Source organism: Papio anubis, chromosome 18 (genome assembly GCF_008728515.1).
Source record: "Papio anubis isolate 15944 chromosome 18, Panubis1.0, whole genome shotgun sequence".
Classification (NCBI taxonomy): Eukaryota; Metazoa; Chordata; class Mammalia; order Primates; family Cercopithecidae; genus Papio; species Papio anubis.
The window spans coordinates 22,370,869-22,397,599 of NC_044993.1; the positions used below are offsets into that span (position 1 = coordinate 22,370,869).

The 26,731-nt window shown below is 55.8% G+C and overlaps 1 protein-coding gene across 3 annotated transcripts; it reads right to left on the reverse strand.

Moving 5' to 3' along the window:
• Positions 1-8,909: 8,909 nt before the first annotated feature.
• On the reverse strand, positions 8,910-26,724 carry RIPOR1 (RHO family interacting cell polarization regulator 1). Of its 3 annotated transcripts, none has more exons than XM_009196685.4 (22): positions 26,608-26,724; positions 17,112-17,238; positions 16,819-16,971; positions 16,575-16,653; positions 15,905-15,928; positions 15,757-15,810; positions 15,452-15,604; positions 15,294-15,357; positions 15,154-15,197; positions 14,951-15,076; positions 14,078-14,226; positions 13,874-14,003; positions 12,431-13,789; positions 12,226-12,347; positions 11,235-11,367; positions 10,853-10,988; positions 10,565-10,726; positions 10,154-10,312; positions 9,835-10,031; positions 9,663-9,746; positions 9,464-9,554; positions 8,910-9,329 (listed from the first exon to the last, which is right to left on the reverse strand). In XM_009196685.4, the coding sequence occupies exons 2-22, from the start codon at positions 17,213-17,215 to the stop codon at positions 9,232-9,234; spliced, it is 3,621 nt and encodes a 1,206-aa protein (XP_009194949.1). In that variant the 5' UTR covers positions 17,216-17,238; positions 26,608-26,724; the 3' UTR covers positions 8,910-9,231. The 3 variants fall into 3 exon arrangements, with proteins under 3 accessions (XP_009194949.1, XP_009194948.2, XP_003917093.2); XM_009196684.4 differs by lacking the exon at positions 26,608-26,724 and adding an exon at positions 18,070-18,473 and having other exon boundaries at positions 12,226-12,344; XM_003917044.5 differs by lacking the exon at positions 26,608-26,724 and adding an exon at positions 18,070-18,471.
• Positions 26,725-26,731: the final 7 nt, after the last annotated feature.

The window sequence follows — 26,731 nt, forward strand, 5'->3', positions numbered from 1 at the left end:
ACTGGTCTCAATCTCCTGACCTCACGATCCACCTGCCTTGGCCTCCCAAAGTGCTGATTACCGGCATGAGCCACCAAGCCCAGTCTCTTGTAACATTTCAAAGACTCATCCTTCTGTATCATCTCCTGCCTAGACTGTAGGAGTTTTTTTCCTTATTAATGTCTGCTTTTTTCAGACCCCTGTGAAAGCCTTATTTATTTATTTATTTATTTATTCGTTTATTTTTGAGATGGAGTTTCGCTCTTGTTGCCCAGGCTGGAGTGCAATGGCACGATCTTGGCTCACCACAACCTCCACCTCCTGGGTTCAAGCGATTCTCCTGCCTCAGTCTCCCAAGTAGCTGGGATTGCAGGCATGCACCACGATGGCCGGCTAATTTTGTATTTTTAGTAGAAACGGGGCTTCTCCATGTTAGTCAGGCTGGTCTCGAACTCCCGACCTCAGGTGATCTGCCCACCTCAGCCTCCCGAAGAGCTGGTATTACAGGCGTGAGCTGTGCCGGCCTATTTATTTATTTTGAGATGGAGTCTTGCTCTGTCGCTCAGGCTGCAGTGCAGTGGCGAGATCTTGGCTCACTGCAGCTCCCGACTCCCAGGTTCAAGCAATTCTTCTGCCTCAGCCTCCCGAGTAGCTGGGACTACAGGTGTGTGCCACCATGTCCAGCTAATGTTTTTGTATTTTTAGTAGAGATGGGGTTTCACTGTGTTAGCCAGGATGGACTCAATCTCCTGACCTTGTGATCTGCCCGCCTCAGCCTCCCAAAGTGCTGGGGTTATCCCAGCCAGCCATATTTCTTTTTTACCTCTCAGCTCAAATGACTGCTCTCTAAAGTATAAAGGACTGTTCCTAGACCTACATCCAATGTTTTAGAAGTTGATTTTGTTTTCTGCACTGTTACTTACTTTTCCAAACATGCATGGATCACCCTTTATAATCCATCTCTATATTTTTCATTTTGCAAAACACCTTCATGTCTGCCTTTTCAAGTGATGCTCACAGCTCTATTTGATGTCCTAAATTCAGAAATGAAGTGACTTGCTCAGGGTTGTCCAGCAACTTGTTGGCAAAATCAGAATGAGTACAGTAGTCCCCCGCCTTGTTCACAGCTTCAGTTTCTGCTATTTTCTGCTATTGGTTACCCATGGTCAACTGCAGTCTGAAAATACTAAATGGAAACTTCCAGAAATAAACAATTCATAAGTTTTGAATTGCACACCATTCTGAGTAGAGTGGTGAAATCTCACAACATCCTGCTGCATACTGCTGGGAATGTGATTCGTTCCATTGTCCAGCGTACCCATGCTGTACACACTACCCACCTGTTAGCCACTTAGTAGCCATCTTGGTTATCAGATTGATAATGCATATGCATATATAGGGTTCAGGACTATCCTTGATTTCAGACATCCACCAGACAGCTTGGAACATATCCCCCCAAAAAATGGGGGACTGTAGGCTTGGTGTGGTGGCTTATGCCTATAATCCCAGCACTTTGCGAGGCTGAGGTGGGTGCATCACGAGGTCAGGAGTTCGAGACCAGCCTGACCAACATGGTGAAACCCCGTCTCTAGTAAAAATACAAAAAGTAGCTGGGCATGGTGGCGCATGCCTGTCATCCTAGCTACTCAGGAGGCTGAGGCAGGGGAATCACTTGAAACTGGGAGGTGGAAGCTGCAGTGAGCCGAGATTACATCACTGCACCCCAGCCTGGACAACAGAGCGAGACTCTGTCTCAGAAGAAAAAAAAAAAAAAAAGATGGGATCTCACTCTGTCGCCCAAGCTGAAGTGCAATGGCATAATCATAGCTCACTGCAGCCTTTAACTCCTGGGCTCAAGCAATCCTCCTGAGTAATCCTCCTGAGCAATCCTCCTAGGACTATAGGCACATGCACCATGTTCGGCTAATTAAAAAAAAAAAAAATTTATTTATAGAGACAGGGTCTCACTATGTTGCCCAGGCTGGCAAGGGCTTTAATTGTGGAAACTTTAGGCTCTCAGGCAGGCAGCAGAGGTATTTAGGTGATGACTTATTAATCTGTAAGTATGTCCTGAATAACTGCTTAGGACCAAGGTCTATGTTCGAGGTTAGGTAATACCAGAGATAGATAGAGGATGTCCGTAGCCTTTGAGTGCCTTCTATTTAGTTTTATGTTAGTGTGAAGATATCAGACTAAACCTCAAGTATTAGTAGGTAAAAGTCAAGGATGAAAAAGGAAGTGTAGGCCGTGCATGGTGGCTCACGCCTGTAATCCCAGCACTTTGGGAGGCTGAGGTGGGCGGATCATGAGGTCAGGAGATCAAGACCATCCTGGCTAGCATGGTGAAACCCCATCTCTACTAAAAATGCAAAAAAAATTAGCCGAGTGTGGTGGTGGGCGCCTGTGGTCCCAGCTACTCAAGAGGCTGAGGCTGGAGAATGGCGTGAACCCGGGAGGTGGAGCTTGCAGTGAGCTGAGATCATGCCACTGGACTCCAGCCTGGGCGACAGAGCGAGACTCCATCTCAAAAAAAAAAAAAAGAATGGAGTGGTCACTGGACATCACAGTAGTCATATGAAACCGCATGCTAAAGTGAGCATGACTTTCGAACCTCTGCTTCTAGCTTATACGCACTCTGGCCCAGGCTACTTTTGCTGCCTCTTTTTTTTTTTTTTTTGAAATGGGGTCTCACTCTGTTGCCCAGGCTGTCATGCAGCGGTGCAATCACGGCTCATGCAGCCCTGACCTCCCGGGCTCAAGTTCTCCTGCCTCAGCCTCCTCAGTAGATGATGCTATAGGCGCACACCACCATGCCCAGCTAATTTTTATATTTTTTGTAGAGATGGGGTTTTACCATGTTGCCCAGGCTGGTCTTGAACTTCTGAGCTCAAGTGATCCACCTGCTTCAGCTTCCCAAAGTGCTGGGATTACAAGCGTGAGCTACCACGCCCAGACTCTTGCTTCTTCTAATGGTAACTGCAGGATCCTCCCTGCTTCCGGCCTTCTCCCTCTCACAGCTGCCAGAGTGACCTTTCCAAAGCACAAACGTGATCACAAAAGCCCCCTGCATCAAGCCCACGGGTGGCTCCCCAGTACCCTGGGATAAATTCCAAACTCCTCAGCCACACCACAAGGCCCCCCATGACCAAGCCCCTGCTCATCCCCTCAGCCTCATCTGTAACTGCCCCCTCTGGCCTCTGGATTCAGCTTGCTTGCTTCCTCCACCAGTCTGACCTCAGTCCTCCCTCCCTCTGTTGTCCCCTCCTCAGGCTTCTGTTCCATTCCTTAATTGGGATCCTGGTGGTGAAAGTGCATTCTAAAGCACTATGCCCCATGGGGGGACTAGGGAGAGTGTTTTTGAGTTTCCAGGCTTTTTCCACACTGAACATATGGTACTTTCACACTCAAAGTGCTTTTCAGGTTGCTTTTGAGATAAGACAAGGCCATCAGTTGAGGAGGTGTATTTAAGGGAAACCAGAGCTAGAGACAGGTTTTAGAGGTGTTCATCAAAAGATATTTCTGGACCACTTGCTGTGTATCTGGCCTTGGGTGCTGGGCATAGCAAAGGCAGATGCAGCCTGAACAAATAGAGAATTTGCTGGCCCCACGCCAGACCTGCTGCATTGGAATCTCCAGGGAAGTTCTCAGGTGAATCTTAGAACTGGGTAAGTTGGAAAGCCCTAACCTGATTTCATTTGTAAGACATATCCAGAATAGGCAAATCTGTAGAGACAGAAAGTAGATTAGTGGTTGCCTGGGGGTAGGGAGAATATGGAAGCGTAGGGATGACAGCTAAGGGGTGCAGGGTTTCTTTTTGGGTTGATGAAAATGTTCTAAAATGGTGGTGATGGCTGTGCAGCTTTGAATATACTAATAGCCATTGAAATGTACACTTTTTTTTTTTTTTGAGATGGAGTCTCGCTCTGTCATCTAGGTTGGAGTGCAGTAGCATGATCTAACTCACTGCAACCTCTGCCTCCCAGGTTCAAGAGATTCTTCTGCCTCAGCTTCCCAAGTAGCTGGGATTAGAAGCATCTGCTACCATGCCCAGCTAATTTTTGTATTTTTTAAGTAGAGACAACATGGGGTTTCACCATGTTGGCCAGGCTGGTCTGGAACTCCTGACCTCAGGTGATCCACCTGCCTTGGCCTCCAAAAGTGATGGGATTACAGACATGAGCCACTGCACCTGGCCAAATTGTACACTTTAAATGGTTGAATTGCATGGTTGTGCACTAAATCTCAAAAAGAGCTGTTAAAAAAAAAAAGGCTGGGTGTGATGGCTCATACCTGTGATCCCAGCACTTTAGAAGGCCAAGGTGGAAGGATCACTTGAAGCCAGCCTGGGCAACATAGCGAGACCCCCTCTTTAGCAGGGCATAGTGGCGTGTGCCTATAGTCCCAGCTACTTGGTAGGCTGAGGCAGAAGGATCCCTTGAGCCCATGAGTTCAAAGTTACGGTGAGCTATGATCATACCACTGCACTCCAGCAAGGACAACAGAGCAAGACCCCGTCTCAAAAACAAAACAAAACACTTGGACCAAGTTCCAGAGGGAAGGCACCCACCTCAGACCTGGGTGGTTACCCAGTAAAATTGTCAGCGTATATTACGAATGTATGTTCCAGAGGGTACAAACTAAATAAGCAATTGCAGGCCAGGTGCAGTGGCTCACGCCTGTAATCCCAACACTTTGGGAGGCTGAGGTGGTTGGATCACCTGAGGTAAGGAGTTCGAGACTAGCCTGACCAATATGGAGAAACCCCGTCTCTACTAAAAATACAAAATTAGCCAGGTATGAGGGCATATGCCTGTAATCCCAGCTACTCGGGAGGCTGAGGCAGGACAATCACTTGAACTCAGGAGGCGGAGGTTGCGGTGAGCCGAGATCGTGCCATTGCACTCCAGCCTGGACAACAAGAGTGAAACTCCATCTCAAAAAAATAAAAAATAAAAAAAGTAAGCAATTGCAATGAAGTGTGATTAGTCTTACAGAAGGGAAAATGCAGGCTCCTGTGACAAGAGCAGGTGGGCATGCAGCTTCCTAAAGAAATACATGGGCCAGGTGCCATGACTCACTCCTGTAATCCCAGCACTTTGGGAGGCTGAGGCGGGTGGGTCACTTGGGGTTAGGAGTTAGAGACCAGCCTGGCCAACAAGGTGAAATGTCGTCTCTACTAAAAATACAAAAATTAGCTGGGCGTGGTGGCAGGCATCTGTAATCCCAGCAACTCCAGAGGCTGAGGCACAAGAATCGCTTGAACCCGGGAGGCAGAAATTACAGTGAGCCGAGATCACACAACGGCACTCAGCCTGGGCAACAGCACAAGACTCGATATAAAAAATATATATATTTAGGGCATTTAATTGGGAGGATTCTGATGGCTAGGATGTGGGTACAGAGGAAAGAGGAAGGGTGAGGCTCTGTTGTATGGCTTGGATACCTGGGTAATTGGTAACCCCTAGAGCTGTTGGAGGAGAAACAAGTTTTGAGAAGATACTGAGTCTGATTTTGAGCATGTTGAGTTTGAAATGCCCCAGATGTTCAAAAGGAAGTGTCCCGTGAGCAGTCGGATGTGGGGGTCTGGAAGCAAGGTAAGAACCACGTGAATGATTGGCATGCAGCCTCAGCATGTGGATGGAAGTCAGTGGAATGGGGAGGTCATCTAGGGGTGTGTTTTGAGAGAGGAGAAAAGGGCCTAGAATGGAACCCTGTGAGGTGATGTTTAAGACATGCCTGAGGAGGAGGAGAAGGTTGTAAGGAGATTAAGAGGAGACAGCTAGAAATCTAGGTGTTGCATATAGCAATTCAGCTGCTCTCAGTCAGCATTCACTGAGTGTCCATATGCCCTGTGTGTATCCGGAGACAAGTGAGACAAGTGAGACTTGACCCTTGACATTAAACTCAGAGTAGTGGCCATCACCCAACTGCCATCAACCTTCTGAAACAAGAGACCCCTTTCTCGTAGGCCAATGTCAGTCTTATTTTCTAAATGATAGATTGTGCTTCATTAGCAGTTTATATGAGGCTTGGGAGTCCTTCCCAAGCTCACCCTCCTGTATTACCCAGGCCCAGAAAAGCCAGGCCTTGCAGCCAAGCCAAGAGCCTTCTGTCCATGGGAGATGGATGGCCTGAAGGGGACACTCCAGGAGTGTTTGGGGTGGGGAGGGGGGTATGGAGGAAAAGGAGGGTCATGTCATATGTCTGGGGTTCAGCAAATTGTACCCACATACCAGGCACAGAAACATACAAGGAAGGCACCCCTGCTCTGTGGGCGAGACAAAGCAGCAGTCCTCTTCCCACGTGCTAACCCATCTGCTTCTTTGCCTTCACAAATGTGCCGTTTTTCTTTCTTTTTTGGTCCCCTGCAGCTTGGAATACATGAGGAAGAAGAGTGAGAGACAGGAGGAAAGGTAAGGTTGGGAGAGGGCAAGAGGAAAGAGGGGAGTAGAGGGTACACTCCATCGATTGCCAACACAATAAACTGTATCATGGACTACTTCAGCCTGGCCCCTGTTTTGCAGTGTGCGTGGATCACTTTCCTCTGGGCAGTCTCAGAGATGATGGCCAAGACATGACTGTGGCCTCAATGGACTTAACTGATAGGGCACTTCTCAGTGTGTCACAGGCCTTGGAGGCCCACTTCCATCTGTCCCCTCAGAGGCTGGGCAGAGGCTTTCCCTGCCCTGATACCTTTGACTCGTGATGGTATCATCAACCGCCCATCACCTGGGGCAGGGGGCTCCCAACTGTCCTCAGTCCCAGACAGCAGGAACATGTGCCTCCCTGACCCACATGACAGCAGGGCAGGGGGCGGGAGAGTGCAATGGGCAGGTTTGCCCTGTGGGAGTCCCCTGTGAGGCAGAGGGCGTCAGGAGAGATATAGAGGTGGGAGGACAAGGGTTCTCCCTGCCCCTCTACCATCTGAGGAACCTGGGCATGGGCCTGGGTATAGGAGGCCATCCAGCCTGCCTTCAAGCCACTGATGGAGAGAGGCCGAGTGGCTGTTTTGGGGTTGATCCATGCTGCTCTGAGTCAGATAGGCATCATGGGCTTCACCTGGCTGTGCTCACAGTGCCCTCATTCCAGCTCCTGTCCCCTTCCGATCCTCACACCCACCCCTGGCTAGAGCTGAATATTAGGCTCTGGCCTCAGGACTTGCAGAGCACAGAGAGTCAGGGGTCTGTCCCTTCCCAGCATTGGAGAGCAGGGATTCTCAGTGACAACCCCAGTGGACCCCTTGGCTGGGATGATATTTTTCCATCCTCCATTTCTTGCCCAAGCCCTGCCCTCTCCTGTGTACTGAGCTGTGAGCTTGTGCTGGCTCAGTCACCCCAATCTGCACTTTCCCAGGACCTGGTCAACCACTGTTCACTTCCTCTTTCCCCCCATGACAGGCTATGCTTTTGATGCAGGTGGACAGCCCTGCTGTACCACAAGAGGGCCTCTGTGGGGTCCTCAGGACTGAGGGCTGCTAGGGGCAGTTCTGGGATTGCCGACCTCCTGCATGGACCTCTGGGGCAGGCCCCAGCTGTGGCCAGCCTTGGGTGCTGGCTGGTCTCCATCATTTGTTTGCCTCCTCTGCCCCATGCTGCTCCAGCTGACCACCCCAAATACTGAGCTGCACCATCCCGTGCCATCCTTCGTTACCCAGGGAGCAAAGAGCTGCGCCAGTGTGCAGAGGGCTGCCTGCCTGCCCCTGCCCACCCTCGCCCTAGCATCTGGAATGAGCCACCTGCATCCACACAGGTGTTTCCTGTGCTCCTTCCTGTTGCCGTTTTTTCTGCTCAGCTTGGCTTCCCCAGCAGGTGGTTAAGGCCCCAGCCAAACCTCTTCATATCTAGCTCTAAAACACTTGGGGGCAGGGCTCCCCGGGGATCTGGGTCACCCTCCAGGGGACTGTTGGCACTTCACTGGCTCTTCCTGAGGGGCAGGCTCCCCAACGTGACATGTCCTGCACAGGCCAAGCTGCTGCCACAAGCACTGGGACATCAGAGTGGCCTCAATGAGTTGGGGAGGTGCTGCCTGTGCATCATCTCCTTGCCCCTGGATACTGGAAGTGCTGAGGGAGAGGGGAAGGGTGGAGAGCCTGTTTCTCTAGCCACGGGTGTGGGCCTCCCTCAGCCCCTCCTTAGAACAGTCCTGCCATCCTGAAGTCCCACCCCACCCTCCAGTTCCTCACACAGGACTCAGCCTTCTGGGATTAACACATTCACTGGCCAGGCAGCTCTGGGGCGAGGTGAGGCAGGGCAAAGGCAAGCCCTCCCCTGGGATCTCTGCTTCCTGAAGCAGCACAGGTTGACTGGCTGTTGGGGATCACAGAGTTCAGGCAGGTTTGTTATTACAGAGGGGGAGACAGCTGGGGAGGGAAGGGACTTGCTGTCTTGGGTCACAGGGTAGCCATCCAGCTCTTCTGCCTCCCAGGTCCCAGCTCTTCCCCTCTGCAAGGAGCTCCTCTCCCCTGCCACCCAGCCTCAAGGAGCTCCTTCAGCCCCCTCTGCAGAAAGCTGCCCAAGCTGCAGAAGACCCAAACCTGGCATCTGCTGATGCAGATCTGCTGCCCCCTGGTGGGCAGAAGCTCCAGCCACCCCGTGCCTCCTTTCCCTTCCTGTTTTTCCTTTCCCTTCCCCTTTGCTCCCAGGCCACAGCCTGGGATTGGCACCCTTTGGTGTTTTCTAGGCCAACTCCAGTTTAGCTCCACCTTGGGCCATAGTTCCCAGGCCCAGGGTAGGCCCCACCTGTCGGCTGAACCACCCTTTTCCCCTGCTCTCTTCTCCAAGCCCAGTTCCAGTCTCTGGGCTTTCTTCCACCTGGATTTCCAGGGCAAGTGCACATGGCACTGTCACAGCTGCAGTGTGGACACACCAGTGTCAGGCAGGGCCGCAGCCAGAGGGTGTTGGAGCAGAGGATCAGGAGTGTACCAGGCCATGTAGGAAAGGCATTTTGCTTTTTTATTTTCTGTAAAACTCTGTAAATAAAATACAAAATCAAGGGATGTGGCTGGGCAGAGGCAGGGTGGCCAAGCCCTGGACACTGATTTGTGGCAAGGGATGTGCTGAGCCTAGGCTGGGAGGCACTTGACTGCAGGCACTGACTCTCCAACCCCAGGGGCAACAGAAGAATATATTAGATTTGCATTGCTAGGAATCTGTGGGGGAGGGGTATCTGGAGCCAGCCCTTACCCTCCCTGCCAGTGCCTGGTGAGCCCTGAAAGTACAGGGAAGGGGCGCCAGGAACCCGTGGGTGAATAGTTTAGAATGCTGTGCTCGCCATGCTGCCAGGCCCAAAGATGCGGGGCAGGGCGTCCAGGGACTCCTCTAGCCGTCGATGGGCAGACTGTCCCTCTTCTCCTGTAATGAGTGAGGATGGTGTCAGGGGTGGCCCTAGCCCCATCCCACTCTCCCATCCCTGGCGCCATCTCTCCTACCCCCATCAGCCAAGATGTTCCAGAACTCCACCCATCTCTCCTACCCCCCAGCCTCACCACACTGCTGTAGGCTCTGCCGGGCAGCTTCCCTCACAGCTTCTGTGTCAGTTTGGCAGAGGTACACCAGGGGCTCAATGCCCTCGGGAGCCTGTCAGGGGAGGGAGCATTGAGGTGGGCCCAGGGGAGCAGATGGGAGGGGCTCAGGGGTGGGGGTGCCAGAAGGGGACAGAAGGGTGGGAGGGTTGGCAGGGGTCACCTTGATGCAGCCTAGGGCCAGGCAGCCAGCCACTCGAGTCTGCACGTCCTCATCCTCCAGCTGGTCCAGAAAGCACAGGAGGGCCTGTGGAAGGGTGGGGGGACAGACTTAGCCAGATGCTGGGAGCCCAGGACTCCAGCCCTCGCCCTCAAGGGAGCCCTGTCCGACTCACCCTCTCCCGGAAGGCAGGGCCCAGTGACAGGCTCCGGAGCTGGGTGCTGACAGCAGCCATCACCTTGTTGTTGCCATGGACGAGCAGGGAGCTGAGGGCCCGCAGCCCATCCCTTCGCAGACGCCCCTCGGGCGCCAATCTCAGGGCCTTCAGCACAACAGCCTGGTCATCTGAGTTCAGATTCCGCACCAGTAGCACTGAAAAAAGGGGATATGGTGGGTGGATGGGCAAGGTGGCAGGGTGAGGAGCTCCCGAGGGTGGACTCATGTCCTCAGATCCAAAGAGTCAGGCCACTTTGTGATCAGGGCCACCGCCTCACCCTCCTCGGCAGTCTCGGTCACGTAGGCCTCCATGGTGGGGCTGTCTAAGGTTTCCACAAAACTCCAGAACTGGAAGACCGTGAGCTGCTCTCCAGGCCCTGGCTGGGGCCTTCTGGGCAGCTTCTGCCCCAGGGCATCCTCCAGGAACTTCACACAAACTGCAGAAGGCAATAGCATGGGCCTCAGAGTTTGGGTGAACACAGGTTTTTAGAGGGGAGAGATGCTCCTATCCCAGGCTCAGGTCTAGGGGCCCTCTGTTCAAACCCCACCCATCTGGGTCCTTCTGCTTTAAGGCCCAAGTCTTTGCTGGTCTCCTCGGTGCCCAGTTCTGCGTGGACTGACCTGCCTTCCCCGAGCTTCCTGTCACTGGGAATCTGAGCAAGGGTGGAAGGAGGAGGCAGCCCACTCACCAGCCTCAGCCAAGCCTGGCTGGCGCAGGGAGAGGCGGGCACCATACTGGTTGCAGAAGGTGAGAAGCACCCGCTCCACTGGGCAGAGGAAGCAGCTGAGTCTCTCTGTGCACTGGTCCCAGAAGGTCAAGAAGCCAGGCCGAGAGGCCGAGAACTGCACCACTGTGAGGGCGTGAGGGAAACTGTCAGCAATAGAGCAGGCGGGTGAGTAGAGAGCATGCACGTGGTGGTAGGCTGAGGTAGGAGCTTCAAGGCAGATGGCAGAGCCCCAACCCACTGGGCCTTTACCTTCTTGGGCAGAGCTGGCCGGGATCTCCCACCGCCTGCTGAACTCGCATACTGCCTCCAGCACTCGGGCTTCCCGCAGCAGCCGCTCCAGGGCCCATGCCTCCTGGCATCGCAGAGGCCCAAATGTGCCCAGTTTCTGGAGAATATGGATGGCCAAGTAGCTCAGGCATCAGGGTAGGGCTTGGGAGGATCGTGCTCAGGGACAAGTCCCTCCCCACTGGGGGAGGTTGGGGCTACAGAGTTGGAAGATACTCCACTCAGCAAGGGCCCTGGGGCACTGGGTGTGGCACTCAGAGGAGGTATAGAGGACCAGGATTGAAGGACAGGACTCCCTGGGGTTAGGGGTTACAAGGGAAGGGTGGGGGAACACCATCAGCCTCACCAGCAGGAGGCGACTGCAGTGGTACAGGTGCCGGACCAAGGCAGCGTCCAGAGCTGGACACCCCGTGCTGAGGGGGCGGGCACTGGGTGAGTCTATGCTGTCCTCAGCCCCAGCCTCTGGGCTGCTTGGAGGCCTGAGGGAAAAATGGGGTCAACCACCCCAGAGGCACACATCACCACCTGGTCACCAGGAGGCACACATCCCCACCTGGTCACCAGCGTTTATTTTTATTAAGCTTCCCCCATCCCAGAAAGGAAGATGATGATGCACTGACAGCAGACAGTGGGGTAAGTTCGTGGAGGATTTCTAGAAGGAGGAAGGGGCTGGGATCAGCTGGTGGTAGAAGGGATTTCTGGAGTCAGTCTGCTCCATGCTACCTCCAGCTGGGACCACTGGGGATGGCATGGGTAGGAGTAGGCTGCAGGCGGGATGGTTTATGACAAATGGACTGCAAAGGGTGCAGGGCATGGTGCTGTAGCCTGGGCAACAGCAGAGGGAGGAGGGACCTGGCACAACTCTCAACTGGGAACCAGCAAAGGCCACTCCGGGACTGACAGTTGAGGGGCGAGGGCCTCTGGGAGAGTTGGGGTCAAGAAGGAGTGGGGCAGTGCTGGGGTCCCAGGGTGAACTGCGAGGCATTGAGAGAGCTTCTTCAAAGGGCAGGTCCAAGGTGAGGCCAAGGGGAAGAGGAGGGGCTGGAGGCACCCAAGCTGATGGGGCCTGGAAGAGGAGGCAGACATTGCAGAGATGAGGAGGGCGGTCAGAAGCACTGGGGGGATACGTAGGGTTGGAGACATGCGCATGAAGGACATGGGAGGGGTGGACACAGGTGCACCTGCCAGCAACTCAGTCCTCATGTGCTCCACTTGACCCTGCCTCACCTCTCCTCCCCTTTGACTTTCTCCCAATTCACCTGTTCCACCTTCCCCTGGTCCTACCTCACCTTTTCCCTCTCACTGAGTCTCACACCCATCTTGCCTAGCCCCCTCACCTGTCCCCAGGAACATCATTGTCTTCATCTTCGTCTTCATTGAGGAAGCTGAAGCTCTCCAAGGCATGCTCCACGGTGATGCTGAGACTGGAGGCCCGGCTGCGAGTCAGACCTTGTCTCTGCTGAGGTTGTGAAGGGCGTCAGAGCAGCTGCCGCCCCCTGGCTGCCCTCCCTGGTTGCCCTAGCCCAGCCCAGCCCTCCTCACCATGAGCAGACTCTCTAGTCGGGTCACCTCCTGCTCCAGGCCCTGCAGCTCAGGAAACTGGCCACGGTAGTCATCCAGGGCAGCCATTAGGGCCCCCAGTGCCTCCTCCAGGATCTTGTCCCCAGACCCTCCGGCTGCCCCTGGGACTGGGGTCTGGACAGCCATGGCCAGGCTAAGGTCTGAATGCTGGGGTGCAGGGGTTGGGGGTGAGGGAGCGGGGCTTAGACTCTGAACCATAGACTCTGGGAGATCTGGGGCAGGGCTTGTGAGGGGTTTCCTACTGGAATGGGCAGGACTTGGGTGGGAGGTGCTGGGGGCTATAGGGTCTGCCTGAGTGCAGGAATTGGAGGCTGGGGGACTACAGGGAAGGGAGTCGGTGGCTGGGAGGGTGGGGTCTGAGTGTTTGGAGGGGCTGGAGAGGGTAGCAAGTTCTGGAGAAGTAGAAGGACTTACATTTATAAGGGTGGGGCTTGTGGCAGTCTGGACTAGGCCCATAGCACTGGGGTTAGGACTTGTAGTGGTGGGAGGTGACATCCTGGTTTTATGGGTGGGACTTGTGGGGGTATGGGCGGGACTTATAGTGGTAGGAGTTGACATCCTGGTTTTATGGGTGGGACTTGTGGGGGTATGGGTGGGGCTTGGCATGGTATGGGTGTGGCTTGTGGTAGTCTGGACTGGGCCTATGACGTTGACGGTAGGGCCTGTAGTAGTAAGGGTAGAGATTATGGGCTTGTGGGTGGAGCCTGTAGTAGTGTCAGTGAGGGGGCTTTGAATGGCACTACAGGTGGAGCCTGTAGTGGTGTGAGAGGGGCCTGGCAGTTCTGAAGGGCCAGAGTCTGTGGCCTTATGAACTGAGTCTAGGTGTGCAGATGGGGCAGGGTCTGTAGATGTGGGGACAGAGCCTGTTGTACCGAAGGTGGAGCTTGTGGCAGAGTGGCCAGGGTCCAGGGTCGGAGGAACAGGGCTGGGGTGCTCTCCATGGGTGGGAGCTGGGTGTGTAGGTGGGCTAGGTCCCCAGGCTAGGCTTTCTGGGCCAATGGCCTCCACTGAAGCCTCAGCCAAGGCAGCGTCTACACTAGCCTCACTGATGTGGCTAAGAGTCCGACTGTAGGGTGCATGCCCATTTGCCAGGACTGGGCCCACGGCCCCCTCCTCATCCAGGGGACCAGAGCTGGGGGTCTCAGGCCTACAGAAGGCAACTTGGATGGGAAGGAGTTCAGGCTGCTGCACCAGGGGCCTAGGGGCTGATGAGTGGCGGGCAGTGCCTGAGAGCTGTGGGCTGGATGAGTCGTCTGAAGATTCGGATGACAGGGACCATGCTGTCCCATTCTCCAGCTCCTCCTGCCGTCGCAGCATGTTCTGAGAAAGAGGAAAGGGCGTGTCAGAACCACCCCCAGGGAGCCTCTGGGGGATGGCAAGGCCTGGACCTGGGCTATGACTCACATAGAAGGCCTGTTCCCGAAGTGAGGGTGTGTCCGGTGGGCTCTGGCTATAGGTGGAGAAGCGCTTGGTGACTGTGGAGGCCTTGTTGACAGAAGAAGCGGCTGAGGGCTGGTCATCCTTGTCGAAGGGGCTGGGAAGGGAAGAGGCTGTTGGCAGGTGCCACAGCCCTCCTGGCCCTCCCCCAAGCCCCTCAGCCCCACCAACCTCCATGTGACTTCCAGGCTGAGTTTGATGGTGCCAAGGTCATTGATATCCACAGCCACAACCTGGGGCAGGGCGGCAAACAGGTCCTTGGTCTCACAGGAGACACTGCCCACAACCACATGGTTGGCCAGGCCCTTCAGTTCTGTCACCTGTAGCCAAGAGTGTATGGTGGGGTCACAAGGGTGCAGGGGCTATGAGATCATGGGCAATCTGAGGTCTGAATTTGCATAGAACTTATAAAATGGTCATGGGAGGCTGAGGCGGGAGGATCACTTAAGGCCAGGAGTTCAAAACCAGCCTGGGCAACATGGCAAGACTGTCTCAAAAAAAAAAAAAAAAAAAAAATTCAGCCAGGCATGGTGGTGCACCTGTAGTCCCAGCTACTTGGGAGGCTGAAGTGGGAAGATGGGTTGAGCCCAGGAGTTTGAGACTGCAGTGAGGTATGATTGCACTGCTGCACTCCAGCCTGGGTGACAGAGTGAGATAGATAGATAGATAGATAGATAGATAGATAGATAGATAGATGCTCATGGAGCCATTGATGCTTGAAGCAGCCTGGGAGCAGGGGAATCACAGAGGTCTGCATGGTAGGGTCACTGAGGTCATGGAGGTCACAGCCTCATGGGAGCTTAGGAGGCCAAATATTCACAGGGTCAGAAGATCATGAGGAGGTCACAGGGTCAGGAGGCCATGATGTCCTAAGAGTCACAAAGATTGTTCCTCTCAGGGCCACAGAGATCACGAAGGTCATGGGATATCTTCCCAGGGCTATGGAGCCATGAGGGGATTACAGGAGTAAGGGACTCAGGGTAATGGGGGTCACAAGGGGTTCACAGGATCATGGTGGCCTGTTGTCCTGGGCAGAGACATCACCTTGATAGACAGAAATTCCGTGAGCAGTGGGAGAAAGATGGTTTCTTCACTGTCCCACACCTGCTTTCCACTACCCTCAATTCGGCCCCGTAGTTTCCAGCGCTGACGCCCATATTTCATGCAGATCTGGGGGAACAGGCAGGATGAGGCAGCCTAGGTGTTAGGACCCTACCAACCCAGCCTTTCCCTGTACATTCTCATACCTCATATTGATCGCCTACACACAGCCTGGCAAAGCCAGCCAGCCCTGGGAGTTGGTGGAGAAGGGGAGAAGTTGGTGAGCCATATTGGGGGTCTTCAGCATACTCCCTCCGGCCCCCCGCCTGCCCCCACAACTCAGTACCTTTCATTCGGAGATGAAACTCGCCCAGCTGTGCCTCCAGCTCGCTCTCCAGCAGACACATGCTCTGGGAGGGAGGGGCAGGGACAGGAGGGGGTCAAGAGCCAGCCACTAGCCCTGCCACACCCTGTGCCTCTGCTTTGTGGGCATCCATCCCTCACCTCCGTGTACTCGCGATGCCCCCGAGTGGCCTCTGCTAGGCTGTCCCGGGCCTCTCGGCTCCCCGGGGACCCAGTGGTGTAGGCACGGACCATGTTGTAGGCACCATCCCGGAGACGCCGCTGGACACAGTATGCCTCATACAGCTCGTCGATCTGGGAAGGTGAGTGGCGTGACAGTAGGGGGACTGAGACTCACCTCTGGGTTTACTCACCTTTGGGGTTGCTCACCCTGGGCCTGGCACTGCCCCTCTTCTCCCTATGATATCCAACCCCCCACCCACCCTGCACACATGCTGCACTCGTACCTTGCTGGCATGGAACTCCAGTCGTCGCAGGAAGCGTTCAATGGACTTGACTTGCTGGAGAAGAGGTGGGTCAGGAGGGGCCTGAGGCCCAGGGCCCTTACCCTCCCTGTGAGCCAACCCCTTCCAGTACCATTCCAAGCATACTCACCTTGTCCAGATCATACAGGAAGCCCTGCAGGGAGTGGGGAGAAGGGGCAAATATTTAGGAGGGATGAGGAGGACTCCAGCAGACTCATCACAGCTCCCCTCTCTCACACCACAGTCCACAAGCACTCCCATCACAGTAGCAACTGATGCCCCTTCATGCTGGCCTAGCCCTTGGTGGATGCTGGTAGCACAGACCTGGTCCCTTCAACCCCCTCCAGGACCTCTCCCCACACCTCTTCCCTGGGATTCCTTTTCCTGCAGGCCCCTGGAGAGAGCTCTGTGCTTCCTTGGGCAAGGTTCCCTCTGCAGGGGAACTCCCATCAAGACCCAGCAGAAGTGTTCCCTCCTCCGGGAAGCCCATCTTCCCAAGAAGCCCCATGCAGCAGTACCACTGCTCAATACCAATGGCAGCAGAATCTCCTGCTGTCCATGTCTGTAGGGGTCCCACCTACCCCACTGGAAGCTCCTGGAGCAGGTACTGAGCCCCAAGCAGAAAGTATGCACAGCAAAGTTTGGGGATAGAAAAGCCCTCAGCCTTTCTTGATATCCCCTTTTCTACTCACACCTGAACCAGATCACTTCAGAAAATAACCCAGATATCACCCAGGGCTGGCATTGCCCAGCCCTCCACACCAAAGAGGCAAAGGGCATCCCTACCTCCCGCCACTCACCAAGCGGGAATTCCTCTTGGACTCCCTTATCTGCCCCTGGAGTTTCTCCTGCTCCTGCTGGTGCACTTCCAAGTAGGCCCTGAGGAAAGGGGTGACCACAAGAATGAACTCGGTTCTCCAGCCTCATGCTGCCCAGGGTGCAGACAGCAGGGAGAGGGCATGGGGCTGGAGAAGGTTCCCGCTAGCAGGAGGCGGACTTGGGGAGGGATCCCGGGACAGGGCTGGGAAGAGAGGAGCTGCTCACGTCAGGCCCCGCTTCAGCGCCGCATACACCAGGTCCAGCCGCTCGGGTTGCGGCACCTTGGCTGCTGGATGAGCCACGGAAAACATCCTGGACACTCGGGAGAGTGCGGGGGGCTTCCGTGGGGGCCCCGGCGGGCTGAAGACCGGGAAGCTCCTGAAGGAGAGGCTGTCCTCAGAAAGAGGAGAGCAGAAGTCCCCCCAGACCCTCACTACGCACCCCCAGATCCTCACTAGCGCCCAGTCCCAGCCCCATCTGACGCCCTTTGACCCCACCAACCCTGCGAGGCCGCGTACCTGGGCCCCCGCTCGTGGCTGCCGAGGACGCCTGCGAAGGACTGGCTCCTACTGACCCGGGCGCTGAGCAGGCGGCGCTGCGGCCGCACCGACAGGGACATCATAGAGTGAGTCCGCGCGGGGCTCCCTGCGGGGGATCGAGGGGGGGTGTCCAGTACCAGTCGGATCCCCGAAGCCCTCTCCCCACAGCTGGAATCCAGGGCTGGCGCAGGTCTTTCCTGTCGCTAGGCACAGCTTTCCCAGCGGGCTCCGGCCGGGTCCTCCTAGTCCCGCCGACCCGGGCGCTAATGACAGGCCAGCCGCAGGCGACTCGGTCTCGGACTCAGCGTGGCCTCGGCTCGGCCCCCACTTCCTGCCGAGGTGCGGGCTCCGCCCGCCGCGGGGCAGGAAGGGGGGTCGCGCGGGGACCCTCCTCTGGCTGGGAAGGGGCAGGAAAGAGGCGGCTCGCGGGAAGAATGTGCGGAAGCGCCTGTTTACCCGGGGGCGGGGCGGCCTCCCCAGCCCTGCCCCCGACGCCCCCCCCCCCGGGCACCCGGAGCTCGGGCGCCCCCACCCCCGGAGGCCGAGGAGGTCACGGGGCGGGGCAGGGCGCACGCTCGGAGCTCTGCGGAGCTGCCCGACAGGCCCAGCCGGTGCGGGTTTGTTGCCTGCCCCCTGCCCGCCAGCGTGACCTGCTCCCCCCAGCCCCCACCGGCCCCGGCGTCCCGGCGCCCTCCCGGCCGGGGGATTCCCAGAGCTGGGCGCGATGCCGAGAAGGGCCCCGCCCCCTCCTCTTTCATGCGGCTCCCACCTGGAAACTGAGTCACGGACGTGCGCCTCCACCCCGGCCTCGGCGGGGAGAGCTCCTCGGCAGACCCCCACCCCGCTTCGGCGAAACACGCACTCCTGGGCCCCGAACCCGGCCTGCGCCCCCTGGGGCCAGTCCCTGAAGCTTTCGAAGCCCCGAGCCGGGTCCTACCTCTCTTCTTGGTGTTCATGGTGGGTCCGGGACGGCCCCCGACCCGCGCTCGCCCACCGCGGACCCTGCAGTCCTGGCCACTTGGAGCCCCCCGGCTGGGCTCCCGGCTCGCTCCCAGCGGCTCTGGCTCGGCTTCGGCTCCTCCCGGCGCCGCCCCCCGCCCAGTTCCTGCCGCCTGACTCAGCCCGCCTGGATGGGGCGGAACCGGTGACTGGGGTTCCCCTCGGGGAGGGGACCGACGGGGGAGTGGGGGGTCTTCTCGGCTGGGGTCAGTAATGTGCGTAAAGGGATTTGAGCATGGGGATGAATATGGAGGCATAGAATGAAGGCGCTAAGTGGAGGAAGTATCGGACATTAGAATAGGGGCCTTAAAGAGTCGCTGTTGAGGCCAGGCGCAGTGGCTCACGCCTGTAATCCCAGCACTTTGGGAGGCTGAGGCGGGCGGATCACGAGTTCAGGAGTTCGAGACCAGCCTGGCCAACATGACAAACCCCCATCCCTACTAAAAATACAAAAATTAGCTGGGTGTGGTGGCGGGTGCCTGTAATCTCAGCTACTCAGGAGGCTGAGGCAGGAGAATCGCTTGAACCCGGGAGGTGGCGCCACTGCACTCCAGCCTGGGCGACAGAGCAATACTCCATCCCCCCCCCAAAAAAAGAGTTGCTGTTGAGCAGTGCTAAGGCTGAACACACAGAGGGCTGAGAGCTGGGGTTCTAAGTGTGCGAAGATGGATAGTAGGGGGCTGAAGAGTGGAAGGATGGGCCAAGGGTGCTGATTGGAGGGGCTGTGCCAAAGGAGGGAGGAGAGTTAGGACACTGATCACCAGGGGACTGGGAGGCTGAGAAGAGAGGCTGAAAGTGTGGGACTAGATCCACCCCATAGTGTGTGCTGCTGCGCCAAGAGGGATGCAGAGAAGGAACTGGATGCAGAGTCCCACAGCCCCATGCACCACCCCACCCCTACTCCCACAGAGTGAGTGCTCAGTTTGAGCACTCCCCTCCTCCCAGGACCCAGGGGAAAGGATCAGGTCCGGCTGCCAGCCAGGGCCTCCTCCCTAGTCAAGCTGCATCCTAGGCTAATGTCCCATCCTTACTGCCCCCAGCTCACATGGGCCTCTCAGCTTCTGCGTTCCCATCCTGATCCCCATCCCCAGTGCCTCTTTGGTTTTTTTTGGAGACAGAGTCTGGTGCTATCACCCAGACTGTAGTGCAGTGGCACGATCTCGGCTCACTGCAACCTCCGCCTCTCAGATTTAAACGGTTCTCCTGCCTCAGGCTCCCAAGTAGCTGGTATTACAAGCACCCACCACTATGCCCGGCTAATGTTTGTATTTTTAGTAGAGACTGGGTTTCACCATGTTGGCCAGTCTGGTCTCGAACTCCTGACCTCAAGTGATCAGCCTGCCTCATTCTCCCAAAGTGCTGGGATTACAGGCATGAGCCACCACGCCCAGCCTATCTCTTCTTTGAATATCCCATGTCCACCTCTAGCCTGGATAGATGCCACCATGCCCATCCCTCCCCTGACCTTGGAGGGGCTGGATGCTCCCCCATCCCATAAACACTCTTCCTCCTTGAGGCTCAATTCTCCCATACTGTGCTTACTTTCTCCCCAAGAGTCTGGGTTGGGCCCAGGGGTCTGCATTTCCACAAGTTCCCCCTCCCCCCGACATATTCAGGTGCAAGAGGTCCAGGGACCTCAGTTTGAGACATGTTATTCTCCCCTCCTCCTTGAAGCCGAAGCCTGGGTACCCTGCACCCTACACTGGTGACCTGTGCATTTCCATGGATTGCCTGCTTAAAACTGGCCTCTCTGCTCCCTTCAGCCATCCCCAGCCTTATCACCTGCCTTTGGAATGCCCCTTTCCTAAACCACAACCACACTGATACAACCCTCAGGCTTTCCATCACCCCCACCTCAGCTGCCTTTTACCTGAGACCTCTGGCCCCTCGAGCTCTCGCTCATTTATTCACCTGTTCACTGAAGGGCAACCCTGTGCCAAGCATGTGCCAGTCACTGGAGATACAGCCCAGAATTTCACAGACACCACCCTGTGCAGAGCTCACACAGTCCGCCTCTGCTTTCTTTTTTTCTGCCAGCTCCCTCCTACCTTCTCTTCCCTACCTTCCCTGCATAGCCTCCTCCCCAGCCTGGATTCACAGCCACCATCCCATCACTCGCCTGCTGCAAGTATCCTCAGCACTGCCTGCCTTTCTCCCAGCTGGTAGAAACCAGCCCTGGGGAACCCAACTCCTGGTCTTCTCTACACCTGCACACAGGTTGGCAGGAGTTGCCAGAGGTCTTGGCACAGCAGCCTGGCTGGAATCACAGAGCAATCCTCAACCTTGGCCAGGCCCTCACCACCCACCTGGCAAATCCTCAAGTGTGACTCTAGTCTTCTTTCTCCTTTTGGGGTGTTTCAGACTTTCTCCACAAGTCTCAGACAAGCTCAAGTCACTCCCACATGAAAAATAAAAATGGGCTGGGTGCAGTGGCTCATGCCTGTAATCCCAACACTTTGGGAGGCAGAGGCAGGTGGATCACTTGAGGTCAGGAGTTTGAGACCAGCTTGGCCAACATGGTGAAACCCCATCTCTGCTAAAAATACAAAAATTAGCTGGGTGTGGTTGTGCGCACCTATAGTGCCAGCTACCTGGGAGGCTGAGGCAGGAGAATCGCTTGAACCTGGGATGCAGAGGCTGCATAGAGCTGATATTGTGCCACTGCACTCCAGGCTGGGTGACAGAGCGAGAGTCTGTCTCAAAAAAGAAAAAAAGAAAACCCTGGAAACTGTCCAGATACCTGTCAATGAATAATGGAATTACCACACAGCAAAAAGAATGAAAAATACACGGTGACATGCAACAATATGGGTGAATCTGAGAGCAAACCCAAGAGAGGACGAATGTATGATCCCCTTGATAATGAAGTTCAAAAGCAAGCAAACTAATCTATCGTGATAGAAGTTAGCCTGGGAGTCTCCCTCCAGGTGTTGTGACTGAAGGGGCCACAATGAGTCTTCCAGGATGCTGGTAATGTCCTATTTCCTGCTCTGGGTTAAATTTCCTGATCCTATATGAGTGTGTTCTCTTATGAAAATGTACAGAGTTGTACACTTAAGACATACACACTTTTTGTGTGCCTATTATATTTCAATGTAAAATTGGTTCTAAATAATTACAAAATGTTGGGCCAGTGCGGTGGCTCACGCCTGTAATCCCAGCACTTTGGGAGGCTGAGGCAGGTGGATCACTCGAGGCTAGGAGTTTGAGACCAGCCTGGCCAACATGGTGAAACCCTGACTCTATTAAAAATACAAAAATTAGCCAGGCGTGGTGGCACGGCCTGTAGTCCCAGCTACTCGGGAGGCTGAGGCATGAGAATTGCTGAACCCAGGAGGCAGAGGTTTTAGTGAGCCAAGATCGCACTGTACTACAACCTGGGTGCCAGAGCAAGATTCTTTCTTAAAAAAAAAAAAATTACAAAAAAGAAATGACTCAGCCCAGTGCAGCGACTCATGCCTATAATCCTAGTACTTTGGGAGGCCGAGGCAGGTGGATCACCTGAAGTAAGGAATTCGAGACCAGCCTGACCAACTTGGTGAAACCCCGTCTCTACTTAAAAAAAAAAAAAAAAAAAAATTAACCAGCATGGTAGTGCATGACTATAATCCCAATTACTCAGACGGCTGAGGCAGGAGAATTGCTTGAACCCGGGAGGTGGAGGTTGCAGTGAGCCAAGATGGCACCATTGCACTCCAGCCTGGGAGACAAGAGCAAAACTCTGTCTCAAAAAAAAAAAAAAAAAAAAGGCTGCCCTGTGGACCTTCTGTCTTTCTCCAGCTACCGAATTCCTTATTCCATCTCTCTCCTCTCCTTTCAAAGCCAAGTGTCTTGAAGAGATGTCTACCTGCATTTTCTCACTACACCCGCCTGCTCCTCTTCCCACCCTGGTCCAGTTTTTGTACCCACCATTCCCCTGACTAGTCTGGACAAGGTCACCAGTGACCTCCCTTTTGCTGAACCCAGTGCCCATGTTTCATCCTTATCCTGCTTGATCTCAGCAAAACTTTGGACTTCGTGGCTCCTCTCCTCTTCTTTAAGCCCTTCCTTCCCCTGAATTTCAACAGGCAATACACTGGTTTTCTACCTACCTCTCTGGCTGCATATCTTACTTTCCCACAGAGGCCCCTTCTCTCCCCGCATCCCTGAAAGGGCCTTATCCTCCCTGCCCTTGGGCTGTGCACAGCTTCTGCAGCTCAATGCCATCTAAATGTTGCCAGCTTCCTTATCTCTCCTTCACCCAAGCCACTCTTCTGAGCACCAGGCCTCTGTATCCAACTGCCCGCTTGCTGCCTCCCCAGATGCTGAGTGCACTGTCACAGTGCATGCTGGGTTTCAGGTTCCCAAACCAAATTCACCACTTTCCACCTGACTCTTCTCAGTCTCAACTTCTCCATGACACCTCACCATCTATGTACCCCGTTGTTCAAGACAGAAACTAGGAGTCATCCTGGATGTCTCAGTTAGCCTCCTTGGCCACTCAGTCATCCCCTCCTGCCAGGTCTGGCTCTTAAATCTCTCTGCAATCTGCCACCTCACCTCTACCCCTATAGCCATAATTCAGGTCCAAGCCATCACCAACTCTCCCCTCGAGCCCTACAGCTGGGCCTCTGATGAGTTAGAACCTTCCGGAGGGGCTCCCTGTCTCCACTCTAACCTGCAATCATCCATTCGTTATTCAGTAACAACACTGACCTTAAAATTCTAGCCACTTGGCAGTGCCAAAAACCGTCCTTTATTGAGAGCATTCTATATGCCAGGCATTGAGCTTGGCAAACATCATCTCATTTAATCCTGGCAACAGCCTTATGGGGGTAAGTCCTATTAGCCCCACTTCACATTTGAGAAACCTGAGGTTAACTGTGTGACCTTGGGCAAGACACTTATTCAGCCTTTTGGGCTTCAGACACCCGTCTGTAAAAAGAGGACAATAATAATAATAACAACAGCTATTTCCCAAGGCTGCTGGGAGGATGAAATGAGATCTCCTCTCATGAGAATGTCCCTCTATAGGAAGTGTTTGGGGAAGGGAGAATTGTATGTGGGGTAGGGATGTTGAGGTAGACTCACTACCTAACTTTTTTTTTTTTTGAGATGGAGTCTCTCTCTGTCACCCAGGCTGGAGTGTAGTGGCTGGATCTCAGCTTACTGCAAGGCACCCACCACCGCACCCGGCTAGTTTTTTTGTATTTTTTAGTAGAGACGGGGTTTCACCGTGTTAGCCAGGATGGTCTCGATCTCCTGACCTCGTGATCTGCCCATCTCGGCCTCCCAAAGTGCTGGGATTACAGGCTTGAGCCACTGCGCCCGGCCTTTTTCTTTTTTTTTTTTTAGGCAAGGTCTCACTCTGTCACCTAGGTCTCAGTGCAGTGGTGCATTCATAGCTCACTGCAGCCTTAAACTCCTAGGCTCAAGCGATCTTACTGCCTTAGCCTCCCAAGTAGCTGGAACCACAGGCATATACCACCATGCTTAGCTAACATCTCACTGTGAACACACAACAAATACTAACCGGTTATTTTTAACAGTCACACAGCTAGTAAGTGGCAAGACCGTGATTCAAACCCAGGCTGTCTGACCCCAGGACTCTAAATCTTTAATATCACTCTATGCAGACTGATGTGAAATAGCCACAGCCACTCTTGTCCCAGGGAGAAAGACTGGACTCTCTAACATGACCCACAAGGCCCTTCAGGATATGTCCTGTCCCTCACATTCTTTCAACCACTCCTCCCCTCCCAGTCCCCTGCTTTCTCTGTTCCAGCAACTGAGACCCTCTCTCAGTATCTGCAAAGTTCTTCAGACTGTGACCAGCAGCCCCCATCACTCCTATTCCTTCTTCCCACTACTCAGCCCCAAGTCCCTCTCCTTCCTCAAGTCTACCCTATGACTTCTTCCTCCAGTAAGCAGGCCCTGGGTTGGTTCCCCCTTTTTGGCTTCCTCCCTCTGAACCCCAAAACCACATAACCCAGTTGTCAGTTCTCCTTTAGGGCCTGTCTTCCCACCAGACTGAACCTTGTGAGGCCTGGGGCATATCTGCTTGGCTCACTATAGCACTCTGGAGGCCCTGTAGCACCTGGGAGATGAAGGAGGGGGAGCAGTGGGGGAAACTGGGCTGCCTAGACACAGGAACAGCAAGTCCTGAGCTGTTTGTTCGTGGGGAGGATTTCAAGTCTGTGTCCACCCCAACTCCCCTACCCCACAAACAGTCAGTCTCCCTTCCCACTGACTGATGGTATCATATACCATCAGCAAGTGGGGCTCTGCTCCCTGGGATGGTGCACCGTGGGGGTCCCCTGGGATTCTGGACTTGGAAAAGGCTGACTGTTCCATCAGTTTTCTCTCTCTGGTTGGCCCTCTGCTGCCACCATCCCCCGAGTCCCATAGGAACCAGGATGTCTAACTGTTGGTACAAATGACCCTCAGAATGTCCATCTGAGTGACCGCTTCGGGAGATGGGTGGGCAGGACTGCCCTTGCTGGGTAGGGAAAGAACTGAACCCCTTGAGCTAAGGCAGAAGGGCCACCTCAACTGGTGGGGGACTGGCTGATAAGAGCCAGGGGACTCTCTGGGCTCATGTCAGCCCTATAAGTCTGTTCCCAAGATGGGAAATAACCCAGATCCAAGGTTCCAAAGGGGCTTGCAGCACAGCCAGGTCAGGATGGCTGTGAGTAGAGTCCTGACCTGTGCGCATGGCCCCAGATCCTGCAGCCCCACTATACTTCCTACACGCCAAGCCTGGCACACCTGGATGCAGGGGAATATCCCACCACCTGGGCTGCCCAGCTCAGCACTGTGCCAGGCCAGCCGCCTCTCTGGGAGTCCCCAGGTCTAGCCCCGCTCCGCCCCGGGGCCGCCCCGACCGAGGTAAACAGAGGCTAAAAATAACCTGGGCAAGGGGGGCTGCAAGGGAGAAGGGGGTCCCCTCTGAGCCTGCCCCTGTCTCCATGGCAACTGCCCCCAAACCTGGCGGCTGACGTCATCTCACAGCTGCCCAATCGTATAGGAGGGAGAGGGAGCGGGGCAGCCCCGGACCCCCCACCCCGGAACCGGGCGGAGGCTGTTGGGTGGCCTCACTTCCTGCCGGCCCCCTCCCTGGTCAGCTGGTTACATTCCCTGGCCGTGTGCTGGGAGCCGGGCGGCCTCCCCCGGGCCGGGCCGGGTCAGGGCTGAGTCCGAGCAGCGGTGGCAGAGGGGCCGCCGTGACTCACCCGCGCCCTCCCCGCCCGCTTCTCCCCAGCAGGACCCAGCCCGGAGTCCTGAGTCCTCCCCTCACCCACACCCAAACCCAGATCCCTGGGACTGCTCACCTTGCTCCTCTCTCCTGCCGCAGTCACAGGACCCAAGCCGGGGAGGGGGATGGAAGAAGGAGCTATGCCAGTCCTCCTTGTCCCGCTGGAGTATTTTGTACCTCAGTCCCCAATTAACATCCCTCCCGTCCTTCTAATACCACGGAGGTGGGTGTCGCAGGGGCAAGGACTCAAATCTAATCCCCGCTTCTCCCAAACCAGCTGTGTGACCTTGAGAATACTACTAACCTCTCTGGGCCTGTTTCTGCATCTGCCAGATGGTCATAACCCTCCTCAGAAGCTGTGCCTTGGCCGAAAGCGGCAGGCCCAGGGCGCGGCCCCGCAGATGGCAGCCAGGGCACAAGGATTGTTACATGAGGCTGCGCACAGTAGGTGCTGGGGCGGCCAGCCTGGACACGCGTTAGAACTGGCTGGGGAGGGTCGGTAGGGGAGGTGGGACTCAGGCCTCACCCTGGAGAGGAGGACAAAGGGTGCTGAAGCTGGATTGAATCCGACCTCTAGCCCTGGTGAGCAGCCCCTTGCCCAAACCAGTTCTGCAGAGTGCCCAGGCCCGGCTGTTGCAGGGACCTCGCACCAGCCTCCATTTCCAGGGAAAAGCTCTATTCCCCCACCAGGACAATCCTCTCCGGCTTCGGCTACGCCAGGTTTGGGCGGAGAACCCGGCTCCAGCCCAGGCTCGGTCACCTCGCGGCCGGCCACAAAGCCGCTTAGGCCGGCCCCTAGAGCTAGGAGGATTAGCTGAGCTCGTAGGCCTGCCCGCACCCTTCGTCGCCCCCTCCCCATTTCCAGCCCAGCCTCCCCTGCGGCGAAGGCAGCAAAGGCTCCCGGGGAGCGCGCGTGCCAGGGCCCAGGCCGGAGCCTTGAGCCCGCCCTCAGGCCTGGCCCACCCCAGCGCCCTGGGGCACCGGCTGCCAGGGCCTTGCCGTGGGAGGAAGGCGGCAGCGCCAGGCGCTGCAGGCCCGGAGGCGGCGGCTTTTGTGGGAGAAGTTCTCCGCGCCCGGGGAAGGCAGGAAAGACACGGCGCGGTGGGGGTCGGATGGATGGGGTGAGGCGGGACAGAGCCGCAGATCCCGGACCCACCGGGCGGCGCCAACAGGGGAGGCACCAGAACCTCCGCGCCTGCCCCCCGCCCGGCTTGCAGCCCCGGAAACGGTGCGGACACTCACATGGCTGCGCTGGGCTGCGCGGACCTCGCGCTGTCCTTGCGCTCGGAGGTGCCCGGCCTGGTCGCACCGCAGCTGCCGCTGTCGCTGCCGCCGGCGCCGGCCCCTCCCTCCGCCCGCCGCCCCG

Coding starts and splice junctions, on each gene's coding strand:
- RIPOR1 (XM_003917044.5), bottom strand. CDS start 18,388: ATGCCTCCATATTCATCCCCATGCTCAAATCCCTTTACGCACATTACT. Junction 17,239..18,069: donor CATGAACACCAAGAAGAGAG/GTAGGACCCGGC, acceptor GATCCCCCGCAG/GGAGCCCCGCGCGGACTCAC. Junction 16,972..17,111: donor AGCCACGAGCGGGGGCCCAG/GTACGCGGCCTC, acceptor CCTCTCCTTCAG/GAGCTTCCCGGTCTTCAGCC.